Genomic DNA, 26,569 nt, shown 5'->3' on the forward strand with positions numbered 1-26,569 from the left:
GGCTTTACAAAGAGCTGAAGAAAGAAATAGAGTGATCATTAAAGGATAAAGGAAAAAATATTCCCAAATGAATACAGGATTTCAAAGACTAGCAAGGAGAGAGAAGCTTACCCTAAATGACCAATTTAAAGAAGTAGAATAAAGGGAAAGACAAGAAAAATATTCAAGAAGATTAGAGATAACATAAGAAGGTTTCTTGTAAAAATGGGATGATAAAAATCAACAATGGTGTAGTGATTTAATAGAAATGAGATTAAGAGGAGGAGGCAAGAACATAGTAAACAATAATAGCAATATTGTCTAAAGAGAGTTGTGAATGACCAAGCTATTCTGAGCAACATTAACACTCATATCAACTATGAAGAACTTATAAGGGAGTCGCTATCCATAGCTATGGAAAAAGCTAATATACCGAAGTATGTATTGTATAGTTCCTTAATTATATGTATATCAAATATTAGTCTTCTCCATTGTGGGCTTGGAAGGGAGGTGGGGAAACAATTTGAAGCCAAACTTTAACATTAGAAACATATAAGAAAAATAAAAATTAAGTATATTTGTTAAAAGAACACAATTCTTGAATTGCTGAATCATTATTATGCATTTATCTTAGTCATTTTTATCATAAAATATAATTAAAATAAGCATAGGATTTTAATATACTTCTAACTCACTATTTAGGCACAAGTAATAGAGGACAAATAGCCTTAAACCACTGAATTATGGTTTTTTTTACACAATCTCTGCAATATAGAGCTTTCCCTATAGGGGAAACTCACTAAGGAAGAACAAAGCCAGGAAACTATACATCTCTTATTCATTATACTAACATTTATTGAGTTTTAACTCTATTGTATAGTAATGGAGATAGGAAAGAAAAACTCATTTACTCATTCAACAAACATTTTTAAATTTGTGAGAATACTAATTTCTATATATCGTATTTTTGTTTTATGGAAAGTCTTTTTCTTTGCTGTAGTCTTAGCTGTTAGATAGTTTTGTAGAATTAGCAGTATATAATCCTCTTCTGTAGAGAGAAATAAACAACCAAAAAGAAATTTGTGAAATTTAAATCTAAATTTAAAAAATAAGTTTTTTTTTTCTATATTTTCCTCTGTATTCTATTCTAAGTCATGTATCCATCTCTCTTTCATAATATGCAGCTCATTTGTAATTTGTACAGGATTTGAACACCATTATTTCTGTATTATACTTCAAAAAGCACTCACAGCCATAAGGCATTGAACAGCCCTAAATGATAATGATAATTAGTATTTCTGTAATATTTCAAGTTTTGCATAGTGCTTTACATAGGTTATTTTATTTTTCCTGACAGAGTTACTCAGTTCAATTACATTGTGTTTTGCTTATTTAATCCAATCAGGACCACTAAAATTTATTTACCAGATTTTGTTTAGTATTAAAACAATACAGAGTACAATAATTATTATTTCCTACAGTTCTTTTTTTGAAATGGTTATCTTTTTAAAAATCACATTGTAGTATATTTTCTTTTAAAATAAACTTGATACTTTTTGTTTTTTCCCATCACAGTCTTTTCCTGGTAGAAGTTGTCTCTTCCCTTAAATCCTATCTTTCTAATAATCAAAACAAAACAAAACAGTCTTTGTCAGATTAAAGAAAAACTAATAAAGTCACTAAAATATTTAGCATATATAATATAAGGCAGTCAGCTCTCCACTTCCCTGAGAACAGAAAAGAGTATTTTAACATCTTTTCTGTTACTCCCAAGATTGTTCATTGCAATTAATTTTGAGTTTATCTGGCTTTTAAAGTTATTTTCATTTATATTTTTGTAATCATTGTTTATATTGTTTTGCTGATTCTGGTTTCTTTGCTTCAGTTTATACAAGTCTTCTTAAGTTCTTCTCAATTCTTCATATTTGTTGTTTTTTTATGGTGAATTTGTATTCTGTTAGAGTAATATTATATAATTTTTTCATCTTTAATTGGTGGACAGTAACTTTGTTCCTACTTTTTTATTATCTATCTTTTCTACAATTAATAGAATGGCATTGAGATAAGGAATTTCATTTTTAATTCAAATACAGATATTTAAAGATCATCATAAAAATTATTTTAGATATAAGTGAAATATTTTGATTAAGTGAGAAAATTTGTAATTCACATTTTAAAAATAATGTAATCATCAGTGAAAGGCAGCTAGTTGCTAAGGTGGATAGAGTGCCAGGCCTAGAGTCAGGAAGTCCTGAATTCAAATTCTGTCTCAGACTCACTAGCTGTGTGACCCTCTGCAAGTCCCTTAGAAACTTTGTCCTCATTAATATAAAATATGTTATAAACCCCTTTGAGCCCTCTGACCCTGCCATATACCTGGTAGTGGTCTTCATTGTCTTACACCTATACATATATACATGTCTACATATATCTCTGTGCTAGTCCTCACATGGCTGATTGTCACAGTCTACCTCCCCTACCCGAGAATATCCAGGGGCTCTCTGTAAAACTCTCTGTTTGACTTTTAAAGGCCTCCATAACCTGAGCTTCCTGTTTTGTTACTCTTTTTACACCTTATTCCCCTTCGCTTAGTCTGTGATCCAGTTCCATTGGCCGTTTTGCTGCTCCTTGCACATAATGCTCCATTTTCTGATTCTGATCATTTTTACTCAGTCTCCCTCTTTCTTGGGAATCCCTTACTCCTCATCTCTGCCTCCTGGCTTCCTTCAAGTCTCAGCTAAAATTCTGCCTCCTGGGAAAGAGACTTTTCAATTTAATCTTAAGACTATCCACAATTTATTCTGTTTTTCTTGTTTGGACATTATCATTTGCATTTTACCATAACATCTTATAGAGAACAAGGGCCATCTCCTTCCCAGCACCATTATTCCACTCCAACCTGCCCCCAACCTTTCCTTGTATCCCCAGTGTTTAACATGGTACTTTGTATACCTCTGCCATCTGGGACCTCAGTATATACTATCATTTCCTTAAGAAAAAATATTAGGAATTCATATTATTTAACTGAAAAGCACATATAATCCTTAAGTTACTTTCATATTTTTCTATTTTCAAAATTTTATTTTGCAAAGTAAAAAAAAAAAATCTCATTTTATTTATTTATTTATTTATCCATTCATTCATTTATTTATTTATTTACTTATTTATCTATCTATCTATCTATCTATTTATTTATTTATTCATTCATTCATTTATTTACTTATTCATTTATTTATTTATTTATCTATTTATCTATCTATTTATCTATTCATTCATTCATTCATTCATTTATTTATATATATATATATATACATATATATATATATGTGTATATATATATATATATATATATATATTTATTTATTTATTTATGTGTGTATTTTTTGAGGCTGGGGTTAAGAGACTTGCCCAGGGTCACACAGCTAGGAAGTGTTAAGTGTTTGAGATCAGATTTGAACTCCGGTCCTCCTGAATTCAGGGCTGGTGCTCCATTGCACCACCTAGCTGCCCCCAAAAATCTCCTTTTTAAGTTAAAAGGCAAATGTGTTCTAAATTTTTTCTCATGCTTTTATTCCGTGACTAAAAACTAATTTATCTCACATATAAAATGTTAGGCCCAATTACATTTTTTTTCAGTAGTCATTGAATCAGTTTTCTACTAGTAATGTAAATCATTGTGTAATATTTATCTAAAGCCTGAAAACAAAGATGACATAGGAATAAGCATCAATTTTCAGATGCTGAATTAGAGTTTGGCACAAGATCATGCTCTCATCATTTTCTTCTGTAATAATTCTCAAGATTTTTGTAAAATAATTATTGTGAAATATAGGCCTTTTCACAAAGGGTGTGGCAGAGGTCACTGGGAAAACTCTTAGATGTTTACTATTTCTTTTTTCATTTGATTTATGTTGTCATTTCCATTTTTCTTGCCAACTTGGCACTCTTTTTTTTTATTACAAAGTTGTTGGATTCCCCCCTCCCCACTAGCATCCTCTATTACATACTATGAATGACATTTTAATGTATAAAGTTAACATTCTTCATTCCTCAAATGAACTGTGGCTTCCTTGCCTGACTCTTTTGACTTTTCTTCTTCCAAGTTCTCCAGCTCTGAGAGAAAGTTTCATTTTAAAGGAAAGTATACTTCTTCTCTACAATTAGTACCATGGAAATTGTTTTTGGTAATGATTACAGTACTTTCTCTCTAAAACTAAATACACACATATAAAATATTTATATTACTTCTCTCTACAAATTAAACACACAAAAGTCATACTTACAAACATATTCATTCTTGACTGAATTTTAGGCAAAGGAAAAAAAAAGCCAAATTATTAGTGATCTCTTATAAAAAAAAATGTCTTTCCTAAAACAGATGAGTATCAGAAGATAGGATTCGAAACTAATTTAGGTACTGATACAAAAATTGGCAGCATTTTATTCAGACTGCTTAAAAGGAAAATGGAGATAATACAGAAAGCACTAGACTTAGAGTTAGATCTTTGCTGAAATTCCAACTTTCCTACTATGTGACTTTGCACACTTAATTTTTTTGAACCCTCACTTTGCTAATTTTTATATCAGAGGATTGAAAAACTTGGAAAATGCCTTTAAATTTATAATCCTGTTGTATTTAAATACATTTTTCATTATTAAAATTGTTTTGCTACCAAGAAATGTGGATTTATTTAAAGAGTGACTTAAGGGAATATGATTTATGTTATAGAATAATTTAGGATAAAAATCACTACAAAATTGAAGAAATCTATTTTTTAAACAATCAGAAAAAATAAGATGTTTCATTTGAAATACTTATATTCTTAAATGCAGAACAAAAGGTTAGTGTGAAGTCACAGTGAAAACTAATATAGATGGTCATCTCACCTGGAGACATTCTTTTATCTATTAATTAGTTCAGAAAGCATTCAGTATTTACCTGATGCCTACTTCATATTTTATATGCTAAATTATATGAAACTGTATCAAAACCACTTATACGGACTTCTATGGAAAGGCAAATTGTCTTATAAAAAAAGATTTTATTATCAATTTGTATAATATAGTGATCAGTAACCAAGTAATAAGCAAGATACCTAATAATAATTATTTACTTCCACATGTACTGCTTTTTGTAGTTATAAGTCATTTCTACATGTTATCCCATTTGATTCTTATACAACTTTACAAGGCTAGGTTTTTTTATTCCCTTCATTTTACAGAAATCAAGTACTGAAGTGGTTAAATGAGTTACCTGAGTTTTAATGACCAATAAGTGTCAAGACTGGGACTAAATCCTAGGTTAGTATTTTTTTTTTTCTCCTTAAGTGCTGGTGTAGGTTAGACAGTTTCCAATATCATAGAACCTTAGACTAGAATAATTAGACATTTAATTTCAAACATCAAAGTGTGTTTTTGAAGATAAGATATGAATTACTTGAAAAAAAGCAAACAGCATTTGTGGTACCATTTTCATAATTTGTCGAATTATTTTATGTTCAATTTAATAAACATTTATTAGGTATCTACTGCATATATTCTTAGATGCTGGGAAATTAAAAATTTAAATCAAGTTTGGGGCTGTCCTCATGGAGTCTTTGAGAGTTATATGATACATTAATTATGATAAAACATACACATACACAATCCAATAAGAATGATAAAGTATAAAGTACTAGTGAAGGCTAAGGTGGGAAAAAGTCATTACTGATTTGGCCGATCAAGAACAAAGGCTCCATAGGTGAAACAATACACATTAAACTCAATTAGAAACAGATCTCTAGACCACATATTGACTAAGAAAACTCGAGTTTCCAACTCTGACACCTCAATTTTAAGGGATAGTAACACATCCAAAAAACAAAGGGAAGAGGTATATTAGATTGTGTAGTTTGGGTGTGTATTTCTTTTAAAAATTTAATTCATCTTGGTTTTTGCACCAAAATAGCTTTTCACTATTTTTTCCTATCTTCCATAGTTACTAAGAGTTTGGGGAGGGGGCAGCTAGGTGGTACAGTGGATAGAGCACCAGCCCTGAAGTTAGGAGGACCTGAGTTCAAATCTGATCTCAGACACTTAACACTTCCTAGCTGTGTGACCCTGGGCAAGTCACTTAACCCAATTACCTCAGGGGGAAAAAAGAGTTTGGTAGAATTTTCTGTGATCTTAACTAAAAAAAAGAAAATAATAAATATTCTATACTCCCTGCTGCTATTTAAGTCATCTGGAAACATTATTGACCATTGAATTTGACCTAAGTTCTGTCATTTTTTGTTGTTGTTGTTGTTGTTTTTACATTATTTTTTATGTATATTATTTTCCCAGTTCTGCTTTCTTTGCCTGGTGTAAGTTCACATAAGACTTCTTATAATATTCAGGATTCTTCATATTCATCATTCCTTATGCAATAATTTTTAAAATTATATGATACCAGTTCTGCAGTTGAGGAGACCTGTTTTCTTTTTTGTAGTTGCTACTATAGAAAATACGGTTTTGAATTTTTTGGCATATAAAACATCATAACATAATAAATGTAGAGCTAGAAGGGACCTCAAAGGCCATCTTTTTCATCTCCCACATTTTTTTTCCACTAGAGAATTGATGTGAATTTCTCAAGGTCATGCTGAATCAAACAGATATTTTGTTTTATTTTGCTGCCATTGATCCTCTGGTGCATATGCACAGCAGTTGTATTGCTGTATCAAAGAAAATGAGCCATTTTAGTAACTTTTCTCACAAATTGATTTCTGGAATGGTTGAACCAACCCTTGGCTCTACCTTGGTATTTGTGTCGCATGATGTCTCTGACATATAGAATTTTGGGGTTTTTTAAAATCATCTTTGCCAATGAAATGGGTATGAATTTAAAGTTGTTTTGTTTTCATTTGGGAACTTTTTTTGCATTATTACTAAAATTGTTTTGCAGTGTCTGTAATTTCATTGATGTAGGGAATTCATGGTTTGTAAAACATTTTTCTGCTCCTCTTCCAACCTCTCCCCACTGGTGCAGTTAGACAAATTGCCTGAAAGTAAAGTCTTATGGTGCTGCCTAATTCATTGAAAGATCATGACTTTCCCAGATTTACATAGTATTTGTTGGAGGCAGTATTTGAATTCTGGTGTCTCCAACTACAAAGCTGGCTTTCTATCTACTATATCATAATTCCTCTCTACTTGTTAAAATATTGTTTCTTATTTTTGAAATTCTTTAGTAGCTTGTTCACTTATTTATAGGAAAAAATGACTGAATCTTTAAAAAAATCTGTGTCAATTTTGTCTCTTATGTAAGACTTTTTCAGAGAAATGATATAATTTGTATATTGATTAAAATTTTTTTTCTAGTCAGTAATTTCTCCTTGTATTTTAAGTACATTGATTTTGTTCTTTAAAAATCATCTCAGTTATAAGCAATCATAATCTAATTTTCTATATTGTCTTTGTAATGTTCAGTAGTATCTCCCTAAGACAGTAAATTGCCAGTTTACATTAAGAAAAGATGTTTCCTCACTGGGAGTTTTCTATACCAGTAAAAATCATATATCTGTTTTAAAAAAGTCTCTATCCTTTTTTAATTGTAAATTCTTTCCCTTTATATTGAGATTATCTATTCACTTTAAGTTTAGTATAGTATATGGTAGGAGATCTTGTTCTCAACTTATTTTCTGTCCAAAAAATCTTTTTTTTATATATAACTGGTTATCATTCTTTTTAAATATTTTAAAATTTATTTTAAATTACAAAATAAAGAAAAAAAGAAAACAATTCCAGGTGCACAGCAGAACATAAGAGATGATTCAAAATATAAATCAATAAGTTTCCATTTCAAGAAAGCCTATATAATAAATATTACCTACTGTGTTTAGGGTTGTCCATATTTTCTTTGTTGTAGGTTTTCTTTTGTTCTCTGCTGTGCACTTTTTGCCAAACAATATTTTAATTTTTTTTTTCTAATTTTCTCCTGGAGTTCTTTATTGTAATATAGGAGCTGTTGGAATAGATGGGAGCCAACTGACAGTAGCTGCTGTCCAGACCTGGAGAATGAATCTTCTTTTGTGAGAGGATAATACAAGGAGACTGAGAGGCCGTTGCTATTCTCTGACCCGAGTGAGAGGCTGTTGCATTGTCTAACCTCTCTCCTCCTTCCTCTGTCTTCAATTTATCTCATTCCCAGTCCGCAACACCTGTGTCAGCAAAGGCTGCCTTCCAACTCCTTCAGATGCTATGATCCACAGCTCCGGAGGCTCTTGGAGAATTGGCCTGTCTCTTAACAATTCTGCTTTTTTTTTTTTTTTTTCTGATATTTTCCCCTCACAGCATGGTCTGCACACTGAGGAATGCAAGCAGCACTATTACCTCTGGAGGGTTGTAGTACGTGTTGATCTTGTGAAATATCATGGAGGCAAATTTTCAAATGGAGAAGAGGACTGTAGTCAGAACAGGCATTTAAGTCTCTTATCAGTCTCTGGGCTTGGCCCTTTGATGTGTTGGCCTATTTAATTACTCCAACTAAAAAAGTCTTACCAGGGCTCTTCTTCCTTTCCTTCCTCATGGGTTACTAAAGGAACTCTGGGAGGATCCTACTCACAAATAGCTCTGGAACGCTGCTGGTTCTTATTGTAATGCTTATGCTTCTTATACCCCACATTGAGGGGCCATATATTGGAATACATGGGAGCTGTTGGAATACACGGGAGCCACCTGACAGTGGCTGCTGGAGATCCAACCCAGAAGAGATCTCCTCTTGTGAGAGGATGATACAAGGAGACTGAGAAACAATTGCTGTTCTCTGACCTGGCTGAGAGGCTGTTGTGTTGTCTGACCTCTCTTCTCCTTCCTCTGCCTCCAGTTTATCTCATACCTAGTTGGCAGTACCTGTGTCAGCAAAGACTGCTTTGCCACTCCTTCAGATGCTATGATCTGAAAGGAGAATTTGCCTGCCCCTTAACAGTTCATGTTGGCTAGTTACTCCTTTCTGATATGTTTCTGTTCTTTGATTTACAAAACAGTATGTTACAAATATGTTCATTTGCCAATAAAGAAATATTTATGTGGTAGAAAGTGTGAGACTCTGAAGATGTGGTAGAGCCAGGTTATTAAGGCCCTTGAATGACTGAAGAGATTCAGTCCCATATCTAGTATGACTTTCAATTAGTCATGTTTCTTTCATGTATGTTAATTTATTTATTAGATTAATATTTAAGTTTATTTCTCCATATTTCTTGCATCTTTGACTATCTGCTCCTTTATGCTTAAGATTTAATTCTCTTCCAACATCTCAATATTTAACTCTGAATCCTGCTATCTGCTTCTGTTTTAAAGTTTTTAATACTCAAGTCTTCCTTTTTTGGGGAGATTTAGTCACTTTTCTTTTGTTCTCACCAAACCTAATTTTCTCACTCCCTCAAAACATTGCTTATATTCATTTTTTCAAAGAAGCTTTCTAAGACTGACTATATCAGATGTCAATTACTGGAGAATTTCCCAAAGTTTCTCTATCACAGCATATGTTGTCTGGTTATTGTAGTCATCTTCTGTTTTATATAAAATTAGCAATATTATAAAAGATATGGAATGAAATGCATGTTTTAATGGAATCTCTTAAAAGTGGGAGACTCGTTTGAATCTGTACTAGATATCCTAAAAGGCAAGTTTTATATAATATAGCATATTAGATCACTGTACCTATAGTCAGGAAAACCTGAGTTCAAATATGGGCTGAGACCCTTATTAGCTGTTGGATCCCAGTCAAGTCACTTAACTTATATTTGCCTCTGGTTTCTCCTCTTTAAAAGAGGGATGATTATAATGACATCTAGGGTTGTTATAAATATGAATAATGACATTCTTAGGGTTATTTGTGAAGATAAAATAATATTTATAAAAGTGTTTACCAATCTTAAATTGTTAAACAAATATTAGTTATTGTAATATTAATAATATTATTGTTATTATTGAGGATAATGTATTTTTACCTAAAGCCCACTTCAAATTACTTCAAAAGGAAAAAATTTAAATTCAAAAAAATTCAATTGGTCTTTTTCACTAAAATTCAGTGGTACCCAATAGTTCTGTTCTGTTAGATTTCATATGAAGTTACCAGAAAATGTGGAATCATTTAAATTCTGTGTGCTATTAGTTTTACTATCAGTCTGATCAATATTACATAGCAGGAATATTACTCTGTGATAAACATGGACATAATTACATTTTCTTAACCATATTGTAATGAAGTTATTTTACTAAATTGATATTCTTTTTGTTATAAAAACATCCTTTTTTCAGGGTAAATTAATTTTTTAACAACTCAGCTCATTTTAATATATTCGTGTTTACATCTTTATGTCTCTTAAGATAAAAATTTAGGTTAAATTGTAACTTACAGTTAACTCTAGAAAAAAAAGTATGTCAACTTTTAACACTGCATTCCAAATTTGAAAACAATACATCAAAGTAAATCTTATAAAAATGCCTACTTTAGAATAAAGTTTCAGTGATTGCAATCCAAACTTTCTGCAAATAGACACAAGTGCTCTCAATCTGAAAGTTAATGTTTTGCTTTATTATTTTCAAGAAAGATGAAGACTTGTTTATTTTCAAATTTTAATGATTCCGCTTTCAAATTATGAAGATTTTCCTTTGGGGACAGTTTTATTTGAATTGTATGTGACACTGTTTTTATTTCTTTAGGCTATGATTAAAAGTTTCATGGATGTCTACCAACTTGCAAGCTCTAGAATTGCTACATTAGAGAAGGAAATGACATCTCATCGAAACCACATTTCAGCTCTGAAATCAGAGCTCCAAACAGCTTGTCTACGTGAAAATGAAAGTTTACACTCAGTAAGTTTTTCTTTTATTCATTGGAATATCCTTTTGTATATGAATCATCATCTCATTTACCTTTGTGTTTTTATTTTTGATAAGATCATTGGTAAAAATGAATAATTTAGATTTAATGGATAACCCAGCAACATAAAATTATTACTATGTAGCAACCTTTCAAGAGAAAATAAAGTATTTTTGTTGTTATATTTTTATATAAAAATATGAATATTATTATTAGTGCTAAAATATAACATCATGATTTCTTTGTGTTTGGCAGCACAACTGACATTAGGATTTGGTAATATGCATAGTTAAAACATGCAAGTGTCTGAAGTTTCAATGTGTCCCATTAAGACAGAATATTATTAATTATGTGTATAACCAAAATGGTAATTAGAACATGTGATTATTCTCAGTAGGAAACTAAACTTATCCATAATACATGCCTAGCTAAAGATGCATGTTGTGATTCATCTATATGATTAAAATTCAGTTTCAGGAATCATTTTATGTTTAAAATTTTAACCCATAATGCAGTTTTGTCATTACTTAAGACTAGTAAAATAATTCTCTAGATTTTCAGGATATGTTTGGGGAATTCTTGAACATATATGCATTTATGTCCACTTGAAACAAGGTAAAAATTGAAATCTTTATTTCTCTGATGACAAATATGTCCATAATGAGATTTTTATAATTTGGCTATTTTTGGGTCTATTTTCTTCTGTGTTTTTTTTTTCCCATAAGAGAAAGAAAATATAACTCACTTTTAAGGGGGAAAAGGTTTCCTCTTGACATCCCTTTATTGACCCATTTAAAAAATGTGTATATTCCTTGAAGAAAGTCAGCATTAAATAAAAGAAATATAAGAACATCTGTTTTTGGTAATTAAACTTTACTTTTGCTTGTCCGTCTGTCATGCACTCATGTTCATTTCTGGTTGAGAAACTACTAAAAATCATTATCACTATAAGAAACAAAAGTAAAGAGAAAAATTATGCATCAATATTTGAGTTTAAACATGTGCAAGTCAATATGACCCTTCTATGAAATGTTAAGAATTTCTTCCATCCTTTTCCTTTAGCTGATTCAAGCTGTTTTGTGTCAGCTTTGTTGGCTTGCTCTTTTTTTTCCCTGAGTTTACTGTTATTTTTATCATTTAAATAAAAGGTAATGTCAAAAAGGGAAGAGCTCCCAGAACATAGAATTATGTGAATTATTAGGGGTCCAAATCACACTTGCCAGATTGGCAAAGTATCCAAAAAAAATGTGAAAGTTTGTACACTAAAGTACAGTTAGTATGTTTGTGAATTGACTCAGACATTCAGCAAAGCAATTTGGATTATGTGCCCAGTTACCATTCCATGAATACGCTTTGACCCAATGATAGCACTGTAATTTCTTTACTTCAAAAAAATCAAAGAAAGAGGAAAAGGATCCTATGTGTAAATGAATTTATAGCAGCTCTTTTTCTTTTAGCTAAAAACTGAAAATGAAGGAGATACTTATCAATTTGGGAAGGGCTGAACATCTCTTGGTATATGAATGTAATGGAACATTATTAGATCATTGAAAAAATGATGAAAGGGATTGTTTTGGAGAAATGTGAAACTGTTGCCTGATTGAAGTGAGTAGAATTTGGATAATGATTTATATAACAACAGCACTGAAAAGAAAAAAAAAAAGCAACTTAAAAAGACAGTCACTCTGTTTTGTAGTGATCAGTGTGTAGTAACCAACTATTATTACAGAGCACCAATTATGAAGAATACTATCTGTCTCCAGACATAGAAATATTAGACTCAAGGTGTTCAGTGAGACAAATATTTTTACACATTCACTATTAGAAATGGTTCTGTTTGACTGTGCTTATTTTTTTCCAGTGTTTTTTTCCCCTATTTTTTTGGTTGGAAAGGTGGGAAGGAGAAAGGAGCTAACAATAGTTATCCCCATTTACTCTCTCAAAAAGAAAAGTTATTGAAGCATTTAAAAAATTGCATGGAAGAGAACAAAAGAAAAGTTAGAAGGAAAAAAAGAGAAACAGAAGATATCTCATCAGTACTCTCTACCCTTGGATTAGACCTTCTGACGAGAGGGCAGGACTACCAGCCCCAGAATCTCTGTTTAAGAAGGAACTTAACACCAATTTTCTTCATATTCACTACTTTTGAACTGGACTTCTTTGAAACTCTCTATATTTTCACACTGATTGCCTTTCTTTATGAAATTGTTAGATCCTTGAGGACAAAGGTTATTTTTGTGTTTGTATACCTAGTACTTGGCACAATGTCTAATAACATAGTAGATACTTAAATATTTATTGACTATTGACTGTGTTCTACTTTGTATTGGGAAATAATTTTGTTTGATGTTAAGTTTAGAATAATGCTTTAAAAAATAATTGTATAAGCTGGAGTGAATCTTGATTTTCATATTCACCCAACCTTAGGAAAGTAACTTCATTTCTCTACTCCTCAGTTTCCTCATCTTCAGAATAAGGTGATGGAATCGATTATCTCTGGACTCCCTTCCAAATTTAAAAGTTTATGAATCATAGTTACTCATGTGCCAAGAGATTGGCATTCTGACATAAGAATGACTTTTTTTTTTTTTAGCAACTTGTACAAGGTCTACAGAGAGGCCAATGGATTATCATGGTTGAGGAATAATAAGTAGGCTGGGTTGTGCATGAAAAATAAGTCTGGAAAGATAGAGTAGTGTTACTTTGTAAAGGGTCTTCATTGCCTAACATAGGAATTTGTATTTTATCCTAGAGGCAATAGGGAACCACTGAAGGGTCTTTTGTAGTCACAGACACACCTCTTTTTCTATTTCACTTTCTGGAATTTTTGTAAGAAGTTCAAACTCAAGATGTCCAAAGCAAAACTCATTCTTTCTCTCTAAGACTGTTTCCCTTGCTTCTCTGGTTCTATTGAAGGCATCACTGTCTTTGTGTTCACCCATGATTTCCATTGGGCGACTCATGCTTTATTCCTATTCTCATATTCAATCAAATTTTATTTCTTGATCAACATTTATTTACACATTTTCCCTTCTTTCTTCACCACATTTCTTATGTCTGTTTTCTGTCTATAAGCATAACTACTTTCCTAGCTCAGAACTGCATTACTTCTCACATGGGCTTGTGTAACAAAGTTCAATCAATAATAAGCACTCAACAATTTTTATTTTTTCTAGAACAATAGAATTCTATAATGAGTTAGTACTTTACAAATAAGGGTTGTAAGTTGTGATGTGTAAACAGGGGTACCACGATCCATAGGGGTGAAGTGGCATGTGTAATATTTGGAAACTTAAGGAAAATACCACATTGATTATTCATATTCATAATTATTTTTAAAGGAAATATTTTGTGACTACATGTAATTTCATCTATGTGAGGAATTCCTGTTGTGAATTTTTTTCCTATCTCTTTGTGGATTGATAGCTTTTATAATTTACAGACTTGATTGGAGGCATGGAGAAGCTACATGACTTTCTCATGGTCACATGGCTGATATGGTCTATTGCAGGACTTGAAGAAAGATGCTCCATAACACTTTCAAAACAAAATACATAAACCAAAAGAATGCTAAATAAAGAAAAGATTTGATTCTAACTTTCCAAGAGTAAAGTGGATCTAATAAGCCCAAAGAACAAAGCAGGTATTCTGAGAACTAAAAAAGAAGTAGACCAAGTGAATTCATGGCATTGTGATTTTTAATAATTGAGTAGGAAAATGTGTTAACATGGTAGTGAAACTTTGGGAGCAAAAGAGACTCCTAAGTACAAAAAGATGTACTTTGTTTATAAGTATTCAGAGATAGCTTTACTTGGCTTTCTCTGCTCAGCCTATTCTCAACTGTTTTAAGCAAAATTTTGGATTTCGTTTTTGGGTTAACACATTTTGCTTCTCAATTATTAAGTGCCACAATGTGCTGATTCACTTGATTTCTTTCTTTCTTGGTTCAGAGACAGTTAGTTTCTTCTTTGATCTTCCTGGAACAACTTCCCTTTGGAATAGCCTGAGACAATCCTCTCTTCTTGCCTAGAGTAAAAGCTCTTCATTCTCTTGGACCCTCTCCACTCTGGTTTTCTCTTTGGAACAAGTTACCTTACCTGAACTTTTGAGCTTCCTTTTAAAATGGATTTAGTTCAGATCTTCCTCACACCTCACTCCTATCGGCTAATTTTATCTTGAATCTATAAATGAGCTATATTTGTACCCTATTTCAGCATTTCAAAGATCCTTCCTTGTTGAACTTATGCCAGCCTGATGTTAAAAGGATTTGTCCTTTAATTTTTGCTTGCATAGTGGGGATAGCTGATTGTTTTGACTCATCTACACTCTTATTATGATTGCTGACATGCACTGCAGTCCACAGTGAAATTTCATCAAAAGGCTTATGTATCTTACTTTGAAACAATGTTTTTGAAGGCTTCCTGGTCTTATGGATACAGTCATGTTCTCCATCCATGCACATGGCAAACTCTTCTCATTTTTACATTGTTCATATCTTCTATGTATATTTTATCATAGAAAAATCCATAAGTACACTAATGTTTTCCACTTTATTTTCAGGATACCATTCCACCACTTTTTTCATCTTTTTTTTTCCTTTCCATCTCACTAAATGGCCAGCTCATCTCATTTTCATTCATACATAGCATCAATAAAAAGCTTTTAAAAATGTACCTTAGCAATTAGTGAATTTGTAGATTGTGCCTATGTTGACACTTTTCTCAACATAATTGTTACTGTCCTCATTCCAGGTTCTTAAAACATCAAAAGAGTTTGCAAAAATCAATCATTAGCCTTGAGTTTTGATATATTTTATACCATTGTCTAGCATATTGTGTATACTCAGCAAATGCTAAATAATGACTAATGATAGTAATTTCATTCTATGAGAATTCATTATATGAGTTCATCATTAATTGTAACCATGCTCTATTGTGTCTGCATTCACATAAAGGGACAGATTTTTGTAGATTTGGAGCCTGAGAAGTCATCTATCCCTAATCCATCATTTATCACTGGAGTAAATGGAGACTCTTGTGATAAGTGACAAATTTGCATTCAGTGCCTTCCCTGACTCTTCATCATCCCCGTCCCCCCCCCCCCCCCATTACCCTGTGCTATCATATTGTAGAACTAAAATTCATTTAGTACTTTGATTCCTTATTTTTGCCACACATTAATTGCATGCTTAGCAGCATACAGTAAGATGACACAATCTATGCTATACTTTAAAGGTTTCTTATCAGCTTATTCTTGCTGTAACTTTTAACATTTCTGTGTCATATTTCTTTGATTCATTTTATTTCCTCAAGTGAATTAGTTTCTAGCTCTGTATTTGCGTTTGTTCTATATTTTAGTCATCAAAATGGGTTTTCAAATGAAAACTTAGATTGCCATATTTTGCCAGGACACAGTAGAGTCAATCCTAATCATTTTGTGGCAGTTTGTAGCAGTAGGAGCTACAAATATTTGGGTATTTGAGAGAGACCATTCAATGAATATGTGTCATCCTTTACTAATGTTTTAGTAATGCAGCAAGTTACAGTGATGATTTGCCTCATTTTCTGCTATATTTTTCCTCAAGAAATATATTCCTAATTTTTTTTTTTTGCTGTATTACTGGGGAGTTAATACATAAGAATAGAGGAACCTCACTGGACCTATTATATCCACATACTTCCTAGCTTTAATAGCCTAGGGCAACATCAGCAAGAAATAGAGAGAAATTCAATTTAAAATTGCTCTAGACAAAATAAAATACTTGGGAGTCTACCTGCCAAGACAAACTTAAGAACTATATGAACACAATTACAAAGCATTTCTTATACAAATAAGGTCAGATCTAAACAATTGCTCTTGGATAGATGAGCTAATATAATAAAAGGACAATTCTGCTTAAATCTACTTTTTCAGTGTCATATCAATCAGACTGCCAAAAATTATTTATAGAACAAAAAAGTAACAAAATTAATCTGAAAAAACAAAAGGTCAAGATTATTAAGGGAATTAATGAAAAAAAATACAAAGAATGGTGGCTTATCAGTACCAAACCTAAAACTATATTATAAAGCAGCAGTCATCAAAATCATTTGGTACTGGTTAAGAAAGAGTGGCGGGTTAGTGGAATAGATTATATACATAAGACATAATAATTAATACCTATTGTAATCTATTATTTGATAAGCCCCTAAACTCCAGTTTCTGGAATAAGAATTCACTATTCTAAAAAAAAAAAAAATTCCTGAGAAAACTAAAAAATAGTATGTCAGAAACTGGGTGTAGACCTATATCTCATAGCCTATAACAAAATAAGGTCAAAATAGGGCATGATTTGGGTATAAAGGACAATACCATAAACAAATCAGGAGAACAAGGGATAATTTACCTATCAGATCTTTGGAGAAGGGAGGAATTTATGACCAAAGAAGAACTAATGAACATTATGAAAGGCAAAATGGACATCTTTGATTACATTACATTAAAAAGTTTTTATACAAGTAAAACCAACAGAAACAAGATTAAAAGGGAAGTATAAATCTTGGGGGGGGGGAATCTTTACAACCAGTGTTTCTGATAAAAGTCTCATTTCTAAAATATATAAAGAACTGTGTCAAATTCATAAGAATACAAGTCATCCTCTGATTGATAAATGGTCAAAGGATATGAACAGACAATTTTCAGATGGCAAAATCAGAGCCATTTATAGTTATATGAAATAATGTTCTAAATCACTATTGATTAGAGAAATGCAAATTAAAAAAACTCTGAGGTACTACCTCATGTCTCTTAGATTGGCCAATATGATAAGAAAAGAGAATAGTAAATGTTGGAGGAGAAGCAGGCAAGCTGGGACACTAATGCATTGTTGGTAGAGTTGTGAAATGATCCAACTATTCTGGAGAACAATTTGGAACTATGCCCAAAGGGCTCCCAAATTGTGCTTACCCATTAATCCAGCAGTGCCATTACTGGGTCTGTGTCCCAAGGAAATCTTAAAGGAGGGGAAAAAGGACCCACATGTGCAAAAATGTTTGTAGCAGCTTTTTTTTTTTGTCATAGCAAAGAATTGAAATATGAATAGATATCCATCAATTGGGGAACACCTGAATAATCTGTAATATGTGAAGGTAATGGAAGATTATTGTTCTATTAAAAATGATGAACAAGCTGATTTTAAGAAAGGCCTGGAAAGATTTACATGAACTAATGTTGAGCAAAACAAGCAGGATGAGGAATACATTGTATGCAATAATCGCAAAAATGTATGATGATTAACTATGAAAGACTTGGTTCTTCTCAATGGTTCAGTGATCCAAAGCAATCCCAATAGACTTTGGATAGGAAAATACCATTTGCATCCAAAAAAGGACTAAGGTCAAATCAATGCATGCTATGTTAACTTTTTTGTTTTGTTTTGTTTTGTTTTTTAATCTCCCCCATAGTTTTTCCCTTTTACTCTGATTTTTCTCTCCCAACATGATTCATAAGGTAATGTATATTAAAAATATATAAATTTACTAGAAAAAATAGCCCTGAGTAAGACATTGAACTTCTCTTTGCCTTCATTTTCTCATCTGTAAAATGATAACAATGGCCCTTGCCTCCCAGGAATGTTAAAATTGTAAGAATAAGCTAATCTTTATAAAGTACTTTGCAAACCTTAAAAGTGCTGTATAGATGCTAGCTATAATTATTATATTATTTTTAATACCTCAGGGAAAATTTATTATTTAGAACAGTGAGTTCTGTTTTTGACATGCTCAAAAAAGGCCTAATCTTCAAAAATTACCAGTGTAATTCTGTTCTAATAACAAGTGATAAAAGAAAAGATTGTCAAATTTGTTTAGCTAAAATAATAGAACTAAGGAAATAACCCATTTTCCTAAGTTTTTAAAAAGTCTATTTTGTCATATTTATCTTTATAAGTCTATATATGGTATGACAAATGCATTGTTTTATGGAAATATCATTATAACATGCTGAATTGAAATGGTTCTATCATTCTTATACAAAATTATATAGAAAGTGCAACTGGGGTACAGACAGCTTTAAAAAATTGCATGTGAATGAGTAAATGAATGAAAATTATAAACATTTGCTTATGTGCAAAGACCTGGGAATATAAATAGAAAAAGAAGACAGCCCTTGCCTATAATGAGCTCACATTCTACTATGGGAGACAACTGATATAGGAAAAGTTAGCTGTGAGATAGAAAGTGAGATAGAAAGGCTAAGTGGTCTTAGGTGTAGTAGTAGCAAAGGAAAATGCCTCTTTGTAGAAATTGATATCTTATTCACTTGAAAGTGTCTTCTTAAAGAGCACTTTATTTTGGAGTCACTGTTGCTACTGAGGGAGCAGGGACTGAAGCACCTGCAGATGCAGTTACTAGGTCATATAGTTACAAAGACAGTTCCCTTGTATGATGATTCTAGGGCTTGGTTGGAAGCAGGACTGGTAGGAAGGACTCTTGTTTTGGAGTCTCTTGGGCTTATCTGTTTATTATCGGTGTCAGTTTGTTCATAGAAATGGTAGTGGAAAGGATAGAAAATCTCTTTTGTCCAAGAGTGACTATTCAATAATGATTGCTTTTATGGAAATAATAGTACTGTTTGATTAGGGCTCAGGTCTCCTATCTCTTGGTCTGGTGGTGTTCTAAGAAACTATGTTGATAATTTTTATGTCAATCCTAAAATTTATAGAACTTCCTGCAAAAGCCTCTTTTGGAGATTATTTCCCTCCAATTTAATATTCTTTAAACCTCCAACTTCAGAGTTAGTACTCAGGGGAGTCCTACCAATAAGGGAGAAGGCACCCATTTCAAATGTCTTCCTTAGAAACACTCTTGAGAAGACCTATAGAGCTTTTAGCTTTCTTAAAACATTTTCTATTCCAATATTCCAATAAAATAGTTTCAAAGAGGCTAATTCAGAGATGTATGGGGAAGGACATTCCAAATCCAATAAAGTACCTGTATTTTCAATGGAGAAAGGTGTTTAATCAATTATTCAATGCTAAAAAAGTTGCACCACAATCCTAGAAAGTACAAATCAATAACAAAGGCCACAACTTTTCTCCCATAAAAAAAGTGCAAAAAAGTGCACAAAGCTTGATTCTATAATACAAACTTTCATTTTAAAAAGTAAAGCTAGAAAAAATGAATAAACAAAAAATGGCTCCCTCAATTAAGAGCTATTTTAGGCAAGAGATAATGTAAATCTAGAAGGAAAAAAACTAATTGGATCCAAACTATCTACAAATAAATATTCCTTCTCCCCCATCACAAAAAAAAGAACAATAAAACAAACAGGCCAAAAATTCACAGTATGGCCACAGATCAGTTAGAATTCCTGGAAGAAATGAAATACAATAAAATGATACCAAAAATGAATTGAGAGTATGGGAAGAAAGACATGTAAATAAAATGAGTTTAAGAGAAGACTTGAAAGGAGAATTAATAGCTTAGTTCAAAGGGTATAAATAATATATTCTTTGAAAATAAAAATGTACAAAATAGAAATCAATGACTCCATACAACGAGAAGAAATATTAAAACCAGGTATACAATGGTTTACTTAGAGAATGTTAAAAAATCAACTAATATATTTAAGAATTTCAATAAAATTATCTGATAGAAAAAAGAAAATAAAAAAAAGTCATCAACATTTCTACATATTACTAAAAACTTAGCAGGAAGTAATAATAGAGAAATATAATTTAAAAAAACAATGTATAAAGCACATGAAAATCCACCACATGGTGATTTTAGAGGAGGTGTTTCTACCACAACACCAAGGAATATATAAATACAGCTACAAAATATGATTTATGGAAATAAATAGAATTCTAAATAATGGGAAGATTATGAATTATTAGAAGCTATCAAATATATTTCTTTACTGAGCTAGAAAAATAATAACATTCATTTAGATGAACAAATGTTCAAGATTCTCAAGGGAAATAGTAAAAAAAAAATAGAAAGGAAGCAGACCTAGCAGTGTCAGATTTCAATCCATATTCTAAAGCAGTAATCATGAAAATGATTTGATTTTTTAAAAATCAGGTTAAAAAATAGAGAAGTTGATCAGTGGTAAAGAATAAGAATTCATCATACAAAAAAGCATATAAATCAGATAGCCTAGTGAATGATAGAACTAAGGCTTTCTATTACTTGAATATATACTCAGGTATGTTTTACAAAAACTGTTTGGAAAAAAAGTAGACTAGCAGGAATTTAGGCTAATAATACCTTATGTCATATGCTAAAATAAGTTTCAAATGGATACATTACTTGAATATAAAAAAGTCACTTGATAAAGAAATTAAAGAATCATGAAAGAAATTACTTTCCATACATGTGGGTAGAAAGATCATCATCATCATACACAATGTTCTATAAATATTATCCCAGTTTGTCATCATGACAACCTTGGAGAAAGATATTCTTATGGTCATCTTACAGAAGAGGAAACTGAGACAGGCAAAGTTTAAGTGGTTGCCCAGGATCATACAGATAGTAAATTTTGAAGAGGGATTTGAACTCAGGTCTTCCTGAGAAGAGGTCCATAACAAGGGATAGAGAAAATCACAGAAGTTAAAATGGATAAATCTGATTTCATAAATTAATATTTTTGCTTAAGCAAAATCAATATAGCTATTATAGAAAGGAAGAAGGTAACTGGGAAAAAATTCTGCAGTAAGTTTTTCTGATAAAGACCTTATCTCTATAAGAAACTGATTCAAATTTACAAGAATAAGAGCCATTCTCTTAATTCATAGGTGGCCAAAGGATATAAACAGGGAATTTTAAAGGAAGAATTACAATTTTTTTTAAAAGTTCCAAATCACTAAAAATGAGAAAAACTCAAATTTTAGCAACTCTTAGAAAAGTTGACAAGGAAAACAAATGTTCAAATGACCATAGGAAGAACAGGCACATTATGCACTATTGGTGGAATTTTAAATTGGTTCAGTCATTCTGCAAAGCAATTTAGGGAAATGAAGCCAAGTTGCTAAACTTTGCGCACCCTTTGACGAAGTGATACTACTACAAGACCAATTTGTCCAAAGAGATCAAAGAAAATACAAAAAAAACTTGTAGCAGCTCTTTTTGTAGCTAAATATATCTGGAAACTCAGGGGCTATCCTTCACTTGGGGAATGACTGAACAAATTATGGAATGGGAATTAGTGGAATATTATTATGCCATAGAAATTATGAAAATTTCAGATTATTATTATAGAAAGTAGAAGGTTAAATGGTAAGATTTATATGAATTTGAACCAAGATTTAACCATTTTGATGCTGTCTTGGAATGTGGTGTCCAATGGAATACCTCAAGATCTTTGCAGTTTTACAAAGATCTGGAATGTATTGCTGGGCTGAGTCACCAATATCATGATTTTGAGAGGCCTAGTACATTGGGAATACAAGTAATACCATGGAGTAAATCAATTTCAAAAGTAAAATATTGGGAAGGTGTAGGTAAGCAGCAGTTTGAAAAAAATATATCTGTTTTAGTGATTTGCAAAGTTGATAAAGGACTACTTTGTTATTGATAAGCAAGAAAATTAATAGAACCATAGGCAGTATTAATGATATATACTGCTACTTCTTATCACTTGTAATGTAAATCTGCCTCAACAATATTATTCCTCCACTCAAAAGTTTTTATTTATTTTTCCACAATAGTTTTTAACTTTTTCAAATATTCATATCATTTTTAGCATTCATTTTTGTAAAGTTTTGTGTTCCAAATATTTTTTCTCTCTTCCTTACCTCTCTCCCTCCCCAAGGCAGCAAGTGATTTGATATATAGGTTAAAGATGTACAGTCCTTTTAAACATATTTCCTTATTTGTCATGTTGTGCAAGAAAAAATTATTTCAAAAGGGAAAAAACAATGAGAAAGAAAAAGCAAAAGGAAAAAAACAAACAAACCCAAGACAACAAAAAATGATAGAAATATTATGCTTCAATTCATGTTCAGTCTCCATGGTTTTTTCTTGTGTTGCGGATGGCATTTTCCATTCCAAATATATTGGCATTGTCTTCGATCACAGCATTGAGAAGAGCCAAGTCGATCATAGTTGATTGTTATATAATCCTTTGTTACTGTATACAATGTTCTCCTGGTTTTTCCCACTATTCTCATCATCAATTCATTTAAGTTTTTCTAGGCCTTTCTGAAATCAGCATGTTCATTATTTTTTTATCTAACAATAATATTTCATTACCTTCATATGCCATAACTTGTTCAGCCATTCCTCAATTCATGGGCATTTACTCATTTTCCAGTTCTTTGCTACTGTAAAAAAGAGCTGCTACAAATAGTTTTACACATTTGGATCCTTTTCTATCTTTTATGATTTCTTTTGGATACAGATCCAGTAGTGACATTGTTGGATCAAAGGCAGCACAGTTTTATAGCCCTTTGGGCATAATTCCAAATTGCTCTCCCAAAAGGTTGGATCAGTTCACAACTCTACCAACAATGTGTTCTAGTTTTCCCACATTCCCCCTACCCCCAATTAATCATTATCTTCCTGTCATCTCAGCCAATTTGAGAGGTGTGAAGTGGTACCTCAGAGATTTCTTAATTTGCATTTTTCTGATCAATAATGATTTAGAGCTGACTATATGACTATAGGTAGATTTAATTTTTTCATGTGAAAATTATTTGATCATTTTTTTGATTATTTACCAACTGGAGAATGACTTGTATTTTTATAAATTTGACTCAGTTTTCTATATATTTTAGAAATGATATTGTCAAAACAATTTTAAAAAGTAAGTTTCTAATTGTTTCTCCTTCCTTTCCAACTACTACATATAAGAAATAAAATGTATCTTAGCAGATTTTCAAATCACCTTAGATGAGGTCAAAACTGACAATACTTGAAAACATAGGCTGCAGTGCGATTTAAAAACCCATTTTACCCCTTGGCTTCATAACTGGTGCTACAAACTAGCTCATACAAAATAAGAGTCGTTTTCTCCCAAGTTTCCTTAAAATAACCTGTTTATCTAACTTAAAAGAGATAAAAAGTACATCTTGATTGCATTCCACCTTAATGGATAATAATTTTCTTTCATCTTTTGGGCCTGGACTTTAACTGTTTATTATAAAATGTAATATGTTCACATAAGCTTCTCTATCCCATAGCATGGTGCTTTGTGGACACTTAGTGATACAGGATGAAGATAGCAACAATGAGACTGAATTGGTAAAATTTATTCATTTCATCAATGATTCTTTTTTTTTTTTTGGTTCATTTCATCAGTGAGAAAAAAATTAAGGCAAATCTTATGCAAAGAAATAACTTTTTTGTTAAAGCAAAACATTTTTTGTTGTTTAACATGCTTAATTTGCCTGAATTATTAAATGGTTGCAAGCAACTGAATTGTAGCAAAAAGTTTCATACTATATGCTTTAAATGTGTACTTTCTCTTCTTATTTATTAAGTTATTAAGCAAGAGGATGGTTTGTACATCTCCTTTAAAGCTAATAGCATAATAAAAAATTATAGAATCTGTTTGTGATACAGCAAACTTAATAATATAAACTAACATATTTTTAAAAATCAAATAACATAACATGAAGCTTAGGTGTTCTAAAAAAACCAAAGTAATCTTAGAATGAAATGTCTATTTGTAAAGAATATTTCCTTTTAATATAAAGGGTTTTTTTGATATTCAATATGTTAGGTATGTGAACTTTTAACTTGTCAAACTATTGTAACATATTTGAAAATTATAGTAATTTGATTAAAATGTTGCCTATAAGGCAAGAGGTTCAGTTAATAGAATCCATATGTAATTAAAATGCAGAACTAAATGTAATCAGACCCCAGTGACTGGTGCCTTCATATTGATAGTTTTACAATGGCCTCTGGGGTTGAAAGTTTATTTTAAAGTTACTGAATATAAGCATACAGGAAAGCAGGAAAACAGCAAGTGTACAATGTCATTTGTCTATTGATCTATGTTGTTAATAGATAATGCAAATAGCTATCCTCAATTCTCTGCATTTTAGAACTCTGGTCTTTTGGCAGGTGGTAAAAGCACACAACTTGTGGGCTGAGAAGAGAGTTTTTCTCAGCAGCACAGTTATAGAAACAGCCTGACATGGAGGATCCTGCTGGGAGCAGGCAGTGGCTTTCTTTCTTTCTTTCTTTCTTTTAAAATAATATAGTTACTTAATTTGGGTGAATTCAATTGAATCATCTGAAAGTTATAGACAAAACACTATGTACCAAGCCACAAAAAAAGTTTAAAAAAATTTCCTGAACTAAAAAAAATTATTTTTTCTGGACAGTTTTAAGAGTCGACATCCTGTGTTAGAGTTCTCTAATCATCACTAGCACAATTTACAATCAGAACACACAGAGAGCCAGTTCAGACCAGCTCATCTGTTGATTTTGGCAGAAGCCCTTAATCTCACTGTGTGCAGCTGCCACTTGAGAGATGGGGACTCGGCAGAGAGCCTGAGAAGGGTGGGATACAAGGTTGGTCAAGGCATGAACACATAGGTCTGCTTCATTTCAACAGTTGCACGCTGCTTTAAAAAAAAAAAAAAAAAAACTCTTTTCATTTTACTGCTTAAAAAAAAAAAAAAAAAAAAAAAAAAAAAAAGAGCCTGAAATTAAATGAGGACCTCTCATGAGCCACTGCGCTCCAGGCATAAGAAATTGTAATGTCTGGCTTCCAGAAACTGTCCCGTCAAAATGTGCTTCTGATTAGGTGGCTTAATTACAGCTGTGAAAACAATGTTGATTTAGGCCTCAAGATTCCAGGGCATGTCAGCCGTTATTAGCTAACCTTGGACTGAAGCCACCATTTTAAAACTCTGTACCACTAAAGTCACACTGCTTGACAACTTTTTATTTAGGCAGAGAAGTTGCCAGAAGCAACACATCTTATGCAAAATATTTTTCAATGTACAAATTTCAAATGTGACACCATTAAGAAGACTGATAAATCTGCACTTAACCCAAAACAAGGAATTTCTGTTTGCAAAGAAACTAAGCTTTGTAATAGTATTTCTTAAATTTTGACTGACATAAGAATTAATTTTAATTCCTTTAATTCAGTTTTATTCCAAATCCAGTATGTTGATTTAACCACCCAATTTTATTGCACCTAAATTTTTCTGACAGTTTCATTTGCTGTCGAGAAATAAAATTGCCATTTTTTTTCAACATGGGAAATAATGGCTAGTTTAAAAAACGATATGTTTGAAACTTCCTTTGCCTCAAGCAGGTTCAGGCACACACTCAATTTACTTTTGGAGGGGAAAAGCTCATTAAATAGTTTTTTAATATTTTAATATAATTTAAGTAAGCTCCTTCACAGTGGGAAAGCTTATTAGGCTCATGTATTTACACCTGCAGAGAAGTAAAAGTTTGAATAATTAGATGGCTCCAATACTTGACTTTTCAATACAATTCAGTTACTATTATAAACATTGTTGGTACATTTACTAAGCATTCCTGTTCCATTTCATTTTTAGGCCATTTTAATCTCCTCCTTATACTGTAAGTGGTTTTTCACTTGTCGATACTTAAGAAAGCAGACATTAAGTATGAAGCAATTATTTAAGGTGGGTGGCAAAACAACAAGCATTGTGGGTCATGATTCTCATAATAATCTTTGGGAAAGGCATTTGCTTAAAAAGTCCTTCACTTGTGCCAAAATGGAATACCCCAGAGTGGACTAAATGATTTCTTTAAAATGAAATCTCCCACA

General features: G+C 31.7%; 1 protein-coding gene across 6 annotated transcripts in view; it reads left to right on the forward strand.

Moving 5' to 3' along the window:
• Positions 1–26,569, forward strand: part of CCDC171 (coiled-coil domain containing 171) — a 507,402-nt gene that overhangs the window by 425,125 nt on the left and 55,708 nt on the right. For all 6 annotated transcript variants that reach the window (XM_074282935.1, XM_074282936.1, XM_074282937.1 and 3 more), the window contains one exon: positions 10,666–10,818. In XM_074282935.1, coding sequence (XP_074139036.1) covers positions 10,666–10,818 — 153 coding nt within the window. The remainder of the gene's footprint in view (positions 1–10,665; positions 10,819–26,569) is intronic.

The sequence above is a fragment of the Sminthopsis crassicaudata genome, chromosome 1 (assembly GCF_048593235.1).
Source record: "Sminthopsis crassicaudata isolate SCR6 chromosome 1, ASM4859323v1, whole genome shotgun sequence".
Classification (NCBI taxonomy): Eukaryota; Metazoa; Chordata; class Mammalia; order Dasyuromorphia; family Dasyuridae; genus Sminthopsis; species Sminthopsis crassicaudata.